Consider the following 13,424-nt stretch of genomic DNA (forward strand, 5'->3'; position numbering starts at 1 on the left):
TTTCCCACAGCAGACATTCAGGCGTGGATCCAGAAATTCCTCTAAAATAAGTAATTTATTCCCAAGGCGCAGCGTAGAGCAGCTCGAGCTGGTGCCTCCTGGACATGGACCCTCAGCAGGAAAAGACTTGGACAATCCTACCCCCCAATCCCACAGCTGCAAACAGGCCCGTCCCATCCCTTCACTGATCTCCAGGTCGCAGCTCCCCTGGTCTTCCAGCTTGAAGACTCTGAGGCCTTTTTTACACAATGAAAAAGAAATTCCAAAGTTTCACAACTTGAAGAAGTTCTGCTGAGCAAACTTACTTAGGATAAGCGGGTTCTACACAAGCAGTTTCTGACCAAATTCCATGAGAAGCAACACAGCCAATAATTCCCCAAGCTCAGGCGGTCTGTGCCCTAACAGGTGGAGAAGGAGAAATACCAAACCAAACAAAAGATATACAGTGGTTGTAAGGTGGAAAGTGTGAATAGAAACCACTGGACGCGACCCTGCGTGGTCCGAATCCTTAACTAATTGTAGGTAATTATAATATTAAAATACACCCTTTCCTTGCGAGTAATGAGCATGCTAATTAAGAAACCTCTCTAAATTTTTAAAATGGGACACTAGATGCATGGACACAAAGTGTAATCATGGGCGGCAAAGGAAATTGTTATTCACGGATCAGCTGTGTCTTGTAAGCACAAATATCAGTGGAATCGGGCCCACGGGGTGCTGGCTGCAATAAGTTATTTGTCCCCAATTCTGCAGGGCTGAAATAAACACAAATATCAGCTCTGGGTGTGGGTTGGCTGGTTGAACACCGGCTGCCGATCCCACATTTACCCTGTTTCCCCGAAAATAAGACAAGGTCTTATATTAATTTTTGCTCCAAAAGATGTGTTAGGGCTTATTAACAGGGGATGTCTTATTTTTCCTTGAACAACAATCTACATTTATTCAAATACAGTCATGTCGACATCTTCTGAAACATCATCATAACTCTCCAAACCCATCTGTCCTGCTGCATTCCATTGCCAATTAATTATATTTTTTACGTGTATCGAAGGGAAGCTGCCAAATTAATGTAAACTGTGGTTAAGTTATAAAAGCCATACCCATCATTAACCAATTGACAAGAGATAAATGCTTTCTGACCACCTAAAAAACGAGGGGATATTTTTCAAGTTTAAATCATTCTCCATGGCAAGAGGGAGACGGAAGAGTAAGTAATAACATCGTTTAGAAGCAGAGTTCTTAGCTTACATTTAACTAATAATTAATAGGTGTATTGTAAGTAAGAAACTAAACAATTATAACTAACGTCATCATTTGTTTCTTGGTATAGATATACGTCAAAATTTTCAAAAATTGTAGCGCATATGTAATAATTATGTGAATATAAGCAATGCAAGAGTGTCCAGTGTTTGGAGCACTTATGGAGGATGATCCCCAGTACTGATAAAATAAAGAATGACGCTTAACAGTGTAATTGACTCTGCTGTGAAGTTTAGTTCTCTGTTTCAGCATAGCTGCTTGGGCACTGTTTAAATTGACTTTTCAAATGAACTGTGACTAGGGCTTATTTTTTCAGTGGGGCTTATGTTTTGAGCACGCTCAAAAATAATTAAAAAATCATGTTTGGGCTTATTTTTGGGTGGGGACAACACCTTTTTCTCGCCACCAAGGAACTACAACTCCCATGAGCCCCCGCGCTTCCGCGGTCCCTTCCCGCCACACCGCAGGGCCGGAAGCGGAAGTGGCCGTAGCGGCGACGTGTGCGGGCATGGCGGGCGCGCTGGAGCCGCACATGGAGACGCTGCGGCGGGAGCTGCTGGCGCCCGACCCCGCCGTGCTTTCCGTGCTGCTGGCGCTGATCGCCGTCGCCATCACCATCCGTGAGTCGCGGCCCGCGGGGGAACCGCTTCCCTCAGCCCCGCGGTGTTGGGCCGCGGGGGGGGGCGGCGGGCTGAGGCGCTCCCCGCTCTCTCCGCAGTGCTCTGGAGGTTCGTGCAGGGCAGGAGAAGCGGCCGGAGGGCGGTGCTGCTGCTGGGGCTCTGCGACGCGGGGAAGACGCTGCTGTTCGCCCGGGTGAGCGGGGAGCCGGGAGTGGGGGGAGCCCCGGGCGGTCTGTGCTGCGAGGTGAACCGTTTGCAGGTGTGTGAGGAACGTTTAACCAAGAACTGATGCCTGAGCCCAGCAGCGGGGAAGGACCGAGGCACATCAGACTATGAATCTTTGATGTAAAACACAGTCACTTCCCGGAATATATACCTGTATGCATACTGATACCCGTATTCAGAAATTAGTTTAGGGGGAAGCACCAAGAGACATAGGGCTATGAATCCTTAATGTAAAACACAGTCTCTTCCCGAAATATATACTGATACCTGTATTTATACTGATACCTGTATGCATACTGATATGTGTATTTACAAGTTAATTTAGTTGGAAGGGTAGCCAAAGTACAAGGAATCGACACTTTAAATAGATTGACAAGGGGAAAGGTGTTGTATGTAAACCGAGGCGGGTCGGGTGGTCTGTAAACCCTGCAGTACCAACAAATGGGGAACAGGGGAGGGAAATAGCGGCTGGAATTTTGGGGGGCCCTATTGTGTGTGCTGACTTTTAGGTAGAACACCCGGTGTTGCAATATCATTATTAAAAAAAATTGCTTTGCTAAAAGATCCTGCCTGAGCCTATTATATTTTGTTTCCTACACGTGTATTCTCTTCCTTCTTATTTTTAGTGACGTGGATATCCCATATACCCATAGATGGTATGTGATTTTGTATTGTATTAGTATATTTATAGATGGCTCGTCCAGCTCTGGGGTCCTCAGCACAGGACACACATGGACCTGCTGCAGAGGGGCCAGAGGAGCCACAGGAATGACCCGAGGCTGGAACAGCTCTGCTGGGAGGACAGGCTGAGAGAGTTGGGGTGTTCAGCTGGAGAAGAGAAGCTCTGGGGAGACCTTAGTGCAGCCTTTATGGACTTAAAAGGGGCCCATAAGAAAGATGGGGACAGACTTTTCAGCAGGGCCTGTTGTGATAGGACAAGGGGTGATGGTTTTAAAATAAAGGAAGGAGATCCAGGCTGGACATGAGGAAGGAATTGTTGTCCCTGAGGGTGGTGAGAGCCTGGCCCAGGTTGGGCAGAGAGGTGGTGGGTGAACCATCCCTGGAGACATCCCAGGCCAGGCTGGACGGGGCTCTGAGCAACCTGAGCTGGTGAAGATGTCCCTGCTCGTGGCAGGGGGGGCACTGGGGGAGCTGGGAAGGGCCATTCAACCCAAACCATTCTGTGCTTTTTTTCTCTAATAAGTGCTTTTTTGAATTCTGTGGAGGGAAAAAATGAAATTCTTTTGTGCATGTCAGAGCTGAAATCAGGTATTTGAAGTCTGCTACCAGCATTTCAGTTTCTAGGTGGAGGAGACATGATGCCAGGGTTCCTCCAGCCTCCTTTTTCTGAAAATGACTTTATTTTTATTTTATTTTTTTCCCACAGCTGTTGACAGGCAAATACCGCGATACCCAGACTTCTATAACTGACAGCTCCGCAGTTTACAGAGTCAGCAGGGACAAGGTGAGCAGGGGATTTTCGCTCTACCTTTGCTTTTCTGCTTCCTGTGCTAAACTTACCTTGATGCTTTTTGTGCTGCTGAGTCCTCCCAGCCTGAAATCAGCCCCCAGTTTGGGCTGAGATGGGATTTTTCCAGGCAGTTCACACTGGGAAAGTAGGACAATACTGAGAGGTATTACAGACTTATCATCTGTGTGGTTTGTTTTTTCTTTGCTTGTCAAATTGTGAAACCTTTTGTGACTGAAAACCACATTTGTGTGCTGGGTTTTGAAAGCTGGGTAGCATGTGGTATTTTTGTCTGTAGCAGAAAAAAAGGAGCTTCTTTTACAAGTCAAGAAAAATGACACAGCACTGAGGGGAGAGCGGTGCGGCTTGGAGCAGGAGGGAGGTTTGCGAGGGAACGTTCTTCTGTCGTGTTTGGTTTATTTGCTTGGCAGTAATTTCTGTCTCTCCCAAGAAAATCTGAATTTAAGAACTTTAGCAGGCTTGAAAAGAGCCTCCAGCTGAACTTCATGTGATCCCAGAAAGGATTTGGTTACATTCAGCTCCTGGGCTGCCACGGACGTGGTTATTTTCAGTTTGTGTTGATCTCCTTAGTTTCAGGAGAGTTTTTTCTTGTGGTGAGTGCACACATGGCAGTGAGAGCAGCACCGTACGTGCTGGGGAGCTGTGAAAGTAGAGGATGTGGCTTCTTTATGTCAATCTTCAGTAATAAAACTATTAAAAAATGCTATGAACTTGAAGGGAAGTGGAGACCTTTTCTTTTTTTAATATATTTGTGTCTTTTTAAGGTGGAGCGGGTAGGTATTTGAAGGGGGAGAGGCGCTGGCATAATGCAGTGTGGATTGCTGCTTTTCTTTATTTAAATTGTAGGTGAGGTTTCCATTAAAATCCAGGAGCAGTGAGAGGATGGGACCTTGTGTAGCGTTCTCTTCTCTCAAGAGATTCCCCTATTGTGAGAGCTGTGACATGTCACTCTTTGGCCCCACTTGATCAGGAGCGTGAGAGCCATTTGTCCTCTTTAATGTCATTGCTGTGGAAAGGGAAATGTTGGCAGCTTTCCCTTAAAGTATTTTGCGAAGGCATTTTGGTGTTATTCCCAGCAGAATTTTGTGTGTTCAGGTGAACTTGCAGTTGGGTGGGTTGTGTGCCTGACTGGATAACTTGGTTCAGAGGCGGTGGGATTAGCGACAGGGACTTGGAGGATGGGAGTTTGTGGGTTTGTTCTCAGGAACAGTGTAAATGTGCTGGTGTGCAGTGGCTGCAGAGGGAACGGTGGGTGAGAAATGGGCTGAATATTCTCATGCCAAGAAGGTTCATGAGGTGCTGGAGCAAGTGGAGAGAAGGGAACGGAGCTGGTGAGGGGCTGGAGCACAAGTGTGATGGGAGCGGCTGAGGGACCTGGGGGTTCAGCTGGAGAACAGGAACTGAGGGGAGACCTTCTGATCTCTGAACTGCCTGAAAGGAGCTTGGAGCCAGGGGGGGTCGGGCTCTGCTCCCCAGGAACAAGCACCAGGAGCAGAGGAAACGGCCTCAAATTGCACCAGGGGAGGTTGAGGTTGGAACAATTTCTTCCCCAAAGGGCTGTGGGGCATTGGAACAGGCTGCCCAGGGCAGTGCTGGAGTCACCATCCCTGGAGGGTTGGACAGACAGAGATGAGGTTCTCAGGACATGGGGCAGTGCCAGGGCTCGGGGAATGGTTGGACTCGATGACCTTGAGGGGCTTTTCCAACCAAAATGATCCGCTGATTCTGTTCTATGGTTCTCTTTTCTCTGCGGTTGTGCCCTGTCCTCAGCTCGAGTGGTTTGCTGGTGTTGGTCGCCTCCTTCCTGTCTCCTGGTCAGCAGAATCGTTCCTTGGTGTTTGTTTTGCTGGACAGAATTATTTGGGCTGCTGGAGGGGCTGCACCGCAGGGAGAGTTATGTGCTCCTCCCAGAGTGGGGATTCAGCCCCACTTCTGCCCCAGCACCAGGTTAACTGGAATCCACTGTTTTTCCATGGAAGCCAGACTGGCTTTGCATGATCATGGGTACCCCCAGATGAGGTGTTGCTAATTCCTTCTCGCTTCTGTTCCCAGAGCACTAACGTGACCTTAATCGACCTTCCAGGCCACGAGAGTTTGCGGCTTCAATTTTTGGAGAGGTTCAAGGCTGCAGCCAGGTAACCTGGAGGAGTTTGGCAGGGGAAGAGGGGACAAGTGGTGTTTTGGAAAGGGATAAACCAACTGCTCGTGCTCGGGAAGATGGTTGCAGAGCTCCAGACCCAGCCCATGTTCTTCCCTCTTTCCCCCAGAGCCATCGTGTTTGTGGTGGACAGCGTTGCCTTCCAGCGCGAGGTGAAGGATGTGGCTGAGTTCCTGTACCAGGTGCTGGTCGACAGCACCGTGCTCAAAAATGCGCCTGCGCTGCTGATCGCTTGCAATAAGCAAGGTATCGTGTGCTGGGGGATTTGGTCCTTGAGTGATAGGGGATGCTGAATTTCTTAAGAACTGGGATTTCAGCAAAACAAAGGCTGGAGTTTGGCTGTAAATTTGGACTGCTCAGCAGGAGCTTTTCTGGCAGCTGTTGGAAGAATTCTTAGGTCAGGTGTGTCAAGTACCTTTGCAGAAAAGGACTGCTTGGGAGATCTGCAGCTTTTGAGGGGAGCTGAAGTGAGGCAGGCAGCTTTCTGCTTGTGCAGAACTGTCTTCTGAATCTGCAGGCAGCAGAAAACAGGATCAACTTGAGCATAATGGACTCTGTTCACACTTGGTAGCTTCAGTGTTAAAATCAGAGAGCTGTTTAGCTGCTGAGATTCTGTGTTTTCTCTTGATTGGACTAGAAAGAACATCCAGTTCCAGAAAAAGGTAGATTTTCAGATCCCTACAACTTTTGCAGTGGAAGAGTGGTCCCTGTGTAACAATGTGAAGCTTTTGGGCAGTATGAGGTTTGGTTTTCTTAATTCTTTCCTGCGGTGCATTAAGAGCTGCCAGAGGTGTTCCTGGCCCCACGTGCCCTGGGTTACAAAGTGCGATGCTGCGCCCGGTGATGCCAGGAAGTGCTGATGTATTTGTGTCTTTTTTATATGGAGCAGGCAGGTATTTGGAGGAGGAGAGGCCCAAGGGGCTGGGATGTCAGACTCCCTGCTCTGTCTGTGAGAATAAAATTCCCCATGTTATATCAGACTTTTGGGTTGCCCCCATGCACCCAAAGCTCCAGACACAGATGCATTTGTCCCGGTAACTCTTCTGACTGCCTTTAGCAGAGGGAACCAGGTTCTGACATGACACCAGGGAGCTCATTTCCTTTTATTTTCTCTCTCTAGATGTCACAATGGCAAAATCAGCAAAACTTATTCAACAGCAGCTGGAGAAGGAGCTGTAAGTATGAAACTGGATCTGAAACCCTCTGAGCTTTGTCTCCCTTCTCCTTTCTGTCTGTTTGAGCTCCCTTGAGCCACATCCAAGTTCCCTGTAGAAAGACAACAGCCTGTTTTGTCTGTGCAGGTGTAGAAAGGATGAGAGAAGATCACTCCTTGCTAAAGTACACAAAAAAGCAGCAGGATGGTGTCTTTCCTCCTAGAAGCTGTGGGCTGGAGAAACAACATTCCAATCCTGTCCTTGTGTAGGACCCCTCTCTTGGCTCCCTGTCCCCCTAGGAAGGACATTCCCCTGGAATGACAAATGATGTGTGAGCTGTTGGTAATTTTAAGTTCTAAGCAGAAGAGGAGAAAGTGGCTTGTAGGTAGTGCTACTTTGGAAGCTGCCAGTGGAATGAGCTGCTGGCAAGTCCATCTGGGGAGGGGACAAGTAGAAGATTTTTTTGGGGGGTTTTTTTAGCTGTATTTAATCTCTTTGCATGAAGATTCTGCCTTTGAGTCCCATAATTGTAGTTGGATCAGATCAGCTATGGGAGAGACCCGTGCAGCTCTTGTGCTGTGGTGAATTTAGCAGAGATTTTACTTCCCAGCACATGCTCAGAACTGGGTATTTCGCCTGTGGAGCCGGTTTGCTGGTGCTCTCGGGGGCGGGAGTGGAGCTTTTTGCTCTCCAAACAAATGCACGTTCATGGGACACGTCCGTCTTGTTGCCAATCACCTTGGCCAGCAGACGGCAGCATGGTTACTTGTGTTCTTCTAGGCTGAATACCTGATGTTCCCTGTTTTACAGGAGGAATTAGTTGCTGCATATTGAAGTTCTCCAGGAAATTAAAGCATTCCTTGGTTCTGATTTTGAGGATTTAGTGTTTACGTGTGTGTAGAAGTTGGGTTGCTAAGCGATGTTATTCCCGGGATTGCAGAATCCTCTCCCTGCGCTGCTGTGCTTGGATGTCTTTGTGTGGAGAACCCAAGGAGGTGTGTGATCTCATTCCTCAGCTCACACCTCTGGGGAGTGTTGTTCTTCCCCTAGACCCTGTGAATTTAGCTCCTTTGTGTGAATAAGGAGCAGCTGGGGCTGGCAGAGAGCAAGTACTGGTGGAGCGCTCTGTCTCCTGGAGAGATGGAGTAGCCCATCCATGAGGCTCTGTAAGTGACCTGAGGAACAAGGGTTGTTTGTATATGTGCCTGCTGCAGCCCCTTGGCTTCCCAAGACTGGTATTTTGGAGCATCGGAAGCAGTCACACTGCAGCGCTGCTGCATCTCTTGGGCTGTTCCAGCTCCCTGTGCTGCCTCTGCCTTGCATGTCTGATGACCAAGTGCTGGGTCCTGCACTTGGGTCACAAAAACCCCCGTAAACGCTCCAGGCTCAGGGAAGAGCGGCTGGAAAGTGCCTGGAGGAAAAGAACCCCGGGGGTGTTGGTGATGGCGGTTGAACATGAGCCAGTGTGTGCCCAGGTGGCCAAGGGGCCACCAGCATCCTGGCTGGTACCAGCACTGGTGTGGCCAGCAGGCCCAGGGCAGTGACCGTCCCTGTGCTGGGACCTGGGGAGGACAAACCGCCAATCCTGGGGGCAGTTCTGGGCCCCTCATGCCAAGAAAGGCCTTGAGGTGCTGGAGCGAGTGGAGAGAAGGGAACGGGGCTGGAGCACAAGTGTGATGGGAGCGGCTGAGGGACCTGGGGGTTCAGCTGGAGAACAGGAGCTGAGGGGAGACCTTCTGATCTCTGAACTGCCTGAAAGGAGCTTGGAGCCAGGGGGGTCGGGCTCTGCTCCCCAGGAACAAGCGCCAGGAGCAGAGGAAACGGCCTCAAGTTGCGCCAGGGGAGGCTGAGGTTGGATGTGGGGAACAATTTCTTCCCTAAAGGGCTGTGGGGCATTGGAACAGGCTGCCCAGGGCAGTGCTGGAGTCACCATCCCTGGAGGGTTGGACAGACAGACATGAGGTTCTCAGGACATGGGGCAGTGCCAGGGCTGGGGGAACGGTTGGACTCGATGATCTTGAGGGTCTCTTCCAACTAAAATGGTTTTATGATTCTGTCCTTCCACCCCGCCCGTGGCAGGGAGTTGAGATGCTGGGGAAAGTTGAAGGGCGGGCACAGCAGTGACATTGCAGCGTGGTCCTTGGGCAGATCGTACTTGATCCCCTTCTCAGTCCCCAGAGGTGTCCAATGCAGTCAGGTGGCCGTGGGGTGAGCCACTGCACGGTCCCTGATATCATGGTGCATCTCTCTTCCCAGTTATCCCATTAAAACTAGTGCAGGTCTTGAGCTCTGGGTACTAAACCATGTGTAATTCCTGGTGTCTCCTGTGGGGATATTGTGGGAGTTCAGGTGGAGGACATCACTGTGCTGTTCATTACAGAACAAAACCTGGTTAAGCATGTTTCCTTGGGTGGTCTCTCTGTCTTGCTCTCTTGAGTCTCTCTGCAGTTGTGCCTTTCAGCACATATTTAGGAGAAGTGGCCAAAGTGCTTGTGCCCCACAGGTCAAAGCCATGTGTGTGCCTCTGGGACCTTCTGTCCTTGCTGACAGAGCTGGCTCCAGCACACCCCTGCGGTCCTGGTGTAGGAAGAATTGTAGAATCACCGAAGGGACTGTGAAAGCTCCTCCCAGTGCCCCCCCTGCCATGAGCAGGGACATCTTCACCAGCTCACGTTGCTCAGAGCCCCGTCCAGCCTGGCCTGGGATGTCTCCAGGGATGGTTCATCCACCACCTCTCTGGCCAACCTGGGCCAGGCTCTCACCACCCTCAGGGACAACAATTTCTTCCTCACATCCAGTCTGAATCTCCCTCCTTTAGTTTAAAACCATCACCTCTTGTCCTGTCACAACACACCCTGCTGACAAGTCTGTCCCCATCTTTCTTATTGGCCCCTTTTAACTATGGAAAAGCTGCACTAAGGTCTCTCTGGAGCTTCTCTTCTCCAGGTACTGCTCCCCTGGTTCACAGCTCTTGACTCTTTCCTTTCTCTGCAGCAACACCCTACGCGTGACCCGCTCTGCAGCCCCCACCAGCCTGGATGCCACGGGGGGCCCAGCCCAGCTGGGGAAGAAGGGGAAGGACTTCGACTTCTCCCAGCTGCCCATGAAGGTGGAATTCGTGGAGTGCAGCGCTAGGGGCAGCAAGGGAGAGGAGGGAGATGCCGACTTCGAGGGCCTGGAGAAATGGCTGGCCAAGGTGGCCTGAGCGGAGAAGGGCAGGGCTGGAGGGAGAGACTCGGGGACGGAAAGGAAAAATATGGCCTGAAGCACTCAAATCTCATCGTGCTGTAGAAAGAAGAAACTTAAGCTGGAAACCAGCGTTGTGGTTTATTCCTCTGCTGCTCACGGGCTTGGGAGCAACGTGACACACTACTGGTGTGATTCCCTCTTCCTGTCTCTGTCTCACTCTCTTTTGTCCCGTCTCCCCTCTTCTTTTGTCTTCCTCTGCGATGCTGACCCTTGACCCTTTGGAATTCTGCATTTTCCTTAATATTTAGGCTCTTCATTCAGTAGCTGCCAGGCAAATTAGGAAGGAGTGAGCTGCAGGGTGAGTTGTAGAGATTAGAGTCTGCATGTTGTATTCTGCCTTGGTTTAGCTTTACAACCCCGTTACCCCTCGGAGCTGCGGGTCACCTCCCAGTTCCCACGTGTTTCCGCAGCCTCTTGCTGCTGGGCAGCGCTGTGCACATTGTCAGCACTGCTCCAGCAAAGCACACAGGCTCTCTCTGTTGGGCAATCGTTGAGGAGAACATCAAAAGCTGTTTATCCCCCTTTCTGTGGGACTGGAGTGGTGTGTTAAATGCCAGACCCAGGCTGGCTGTTGTACCTGTGTCCTCTGGTGTGAATTTGGGTGATTTCCACTGTTGAACAGTTCTCGGGGGGTTTTTCTTTAACCAAGGGCTTGTTTCACTCTGTAGGTTTTTCTCCCACAGACGTATACACACTCTCCAAGGGGTAAAGTTATAGTAGTGTCTGAGCTGGAAACTGCAAGGAAAGCCTGATTTTATGTTCATACCTACAGTACGTACATGACAAGTACTTGCTGTGTCGTCCCTTGCTCCGGTGACAGCAAGAAGCTCTTTTTGTGTGTGTAATTAGTCAGCACTCGTGGCCAAGTGTGAGGGCAAATAAGGAGCTGCTGGCTTTTGTCTGTCCAATGCTGTGCTGGGGATTCAGCTTCCTCAAATTTTTCTTTTGTTTTCTTCTCCTTTTATTTTGGGGTGGGAGACCTTTTCTGGCCTTTGCAGGCTCATCTCCTCTCTGGTTTGATTCTTCCTTCATCACTCAGCTGATCTTTTGTGGCTTTTTCCTTTCCATCCGGGGCATCCTCTGCCTCCCTGTTGTAGTGTTGGCAAGTGTTAGTAGCGTTGGGAAGAGCGAGAACAGTTTTCACAAAGACCTGTGCTTGTGCTGGGCCTTGCATTTCTCGCCTTGGGAGCCCTGTGGCTCTCCTACCATCCGTGCAGGAGGTGGGGAGGGTTATATTTACAAAATAAGTTATATTCTTACATTTCCTGCAGCCAGAGCGTTGTTGGAACATGTTTGTCGTGCTTTGAACCCCCCTTAGCTGGAGCTCCTTCCTAGGCTGCCTGCTTTGACTCCGGAATGCTGAAGTGAGAATATTGCTGTTTCTTTGGGTGGTTTTTCTGCTTGCAAAGACCTGTTGCCTTGACAAGCAGAGGCCAAGCACTGGCCTCTGCTGCGCAAAGGTAGCATGAGACCATGGCTGGTTTTAAGTTATTCTTCTCAAAAGTATTCCTTAAATAAAGTTTTTTTGCTTAAGTGCTTGTTCTCAAGTCTTGATGTCTGTATTGGCCTCTTCTCAGCGGTGTCAAACCTGCACAGACCGGGGCTTCGCTTCTGCTCAACACGGCTCTGGAGATGAACCTTCCTGCTCGGTGGCCAGGTCTGTGTTGTCAAAAACCTCCTCCACACACAGGGGTTTTGGTTTTGCTCTTTTTTTGGGGGTGTATATTGACTCCTTCCCCAGCGAAGCCTGCACGGGATTTTTGGGCTGTGCTCTGTCACTTGCCTGTTAAATATTTGGAGCTGTTGTTCCCCGGTGGCTGAGGGAAAAGGGCAGAACTGAAAGTTCTAAGTGTTGTTTTCGGGTTTTTTTCTCCCCAGTCAGCTTTGAGCTTTATTTTTTTTGTTCTTGTGTATAGACCTTGCTGGGCATGTTGCTCCTCAGGCAGCATGTTCAGATGACTTTGGCAAGCCTGCGAGATGCAATGAACTCAGTCCCTTCTGCTCCAGCTGCCTGACCTGCACTTGGTCACCCCGCAGGGATCGAGACTTTCGCTGAACTTTAAAGCTCTTTTAGTCAATGTTTTTTTGCTATGGGTTGTGCAAATTGTCCCCCTGGGAAGGGAGAGTGGTTTTGGGGGAGATGGGCAAGTGCAGTGAGATCCAGGATAGCCAAAAGTACATGAAAGTGGAGGAAACATTGACGAAAAGCAAAAATGCATGATGCCTGAACCCTGGCCTCCCAGGGGTGGTGGCTGGTGGTGGTGGGTGACCCTGGCCTCCCAGGGGTGGTGGCTTTTGAGGCTCCCAAAACCAGGTGTTGCAAGTGCGACCTTTCCTGTGCTGTTGGCCACCACGACACCTTTGGGGCCAGGAGCTTCGGCATTGGCCCCGTTTGGGCCATGGCACCTCCTGGGGCTCATCCAGCTTGATGTCACCACTGATGGTGGGGAAAATGGATTTAGGGAAGGCCATGTGGGTGTTAAGGGAATAGGAACAGAATGCACAGATGTGATTTTTGTGAAGACTTGCTGATCTGGAGCAAATCCAGGGCACCCCCTCCTCTCCCTTTTTTCTCTCCGTCCTAACTCAGGATATCTCATCTGCCATGGTCCTCTATGTGCCACAAATGTGCTTCAGCAGCCTCCTGTCCTCCAGGGACCAAGGAGGAGATGGGACCTTCTCAGATCACGTCCAGCCCTTTGCCCTTCGCTCCAGCTGGGTGAGATGAGCAGCGTGTCCTTTGCGAGGTGCTGGGCAGGTGACATTTCTGGTCCTGTTCTAGCAGCTGCCTTCACCCTGCCAGGGCAGGAGAGGCCCAGGGGAGGTGCGAGGGGGTGGGAGAAGCTCTGTGCTCCCTTTAGATGTGCAAGAGGTTCCCCCATCGCTGATGCCCACCGCATCCTACCTGCAGCCCCCGGCCCACATACCCTGCCTGCAATCCTGTCCATTAATTCCACGCTGTTCTCTTGTCCCCTGCCTGCAGCTCTGCGCCTGTAACAACCTGTCCCCTGCCTGCAGCCCCTGCTCACACACCTTTCCTGCAGCCCCCTGAACCCTGGCTTGGGCTCCCTGCCCACAACCCCCTGCCTGTACCCCCCACCTGCAGCCCACTGCACCCCAGTTGCAACCTCCTGCCCACTCCCTGCAGCCCAAAGGCCCCTCCACGCTGCCTGCGGTCTGCTGTCTGCATCCCCACGCTGATGCCCACTCTACCCCCCTGCCTGCAGCCCCCTGCACCTGCCTGCAACTCCCTTCTCCTGCTTGCAGCC

General features: G+C 50.6%; 1 protein-coding gene across 3 annotated transcripts in view; it reads left to right on the forward strand.

Moving 5' to 3' along the window:
* Positions 1 to 11,688, forward strand: part of SRPRB (SRP receptor subunit beta) — a 72,576-nt gene extending 60,888 nt beyond the window's left edge. Inside the window, exons 2-9 of one of the 3 annotated variants that reach the window (XR_010474477.1) lie at positions 1,763 to 1,880; positions 1,979 to 2,073; positions 3,493 to 3,570; positions 5,647 to 5,729; positions 5,862 to 5,998; positions 6,873 to 6,927; positions 7,054 to 7,237; positions 7,717 to 7,776. Coding sequence is in view for 2 of the 3 variants with exons in the window: in XM_065073051.1 (XP_064929123.1) it covers positions 1,763 to 1,880; positions 1,979 to 2,073; positions 3,493 to 3,570; positions 5,647 to 5,729; positions 5,862 to 5,998; positions 6,873 to 6,927; positions 9,901 to 10,111 (777 nt within the window). In the remaining variant the exon portion in view is untranslated. Of the gene's footprint in view, positions 1 to 1,762; positions 1,881 to 1,978; positions 2,074 to 3,492; positions 3,571 to 5,646; positions 5,730 to 5,861; positions 5,999 to 6,872; positions 6,928 to 7,053; positions 7,777 to 9,900 lie in introns of those variants that run through there. The other 2 variants (XM_065073052.1, XM_065073051.1) reach the window with 2 other exon arrangements.
* The last annotated feature ends 1,736 nt before the right edge of the window (positions 11,689 to 13,424 follow it).

Source organism: Columba livia, chromosome 9 (genome assembly GCF_036013475.1).
Source record: "Columba livia isolate bColLiv1 breed racing homer chromosome 9, bColLiv1.pat.W.v2, whole genome shotgun sequence".
NCBI classification, from domain to species: domain Eukaryota; kingdom Metazoa; phylum Chordata; class Aves; order Columbiformes; family Columbidae; genus Columba; species Columba livia.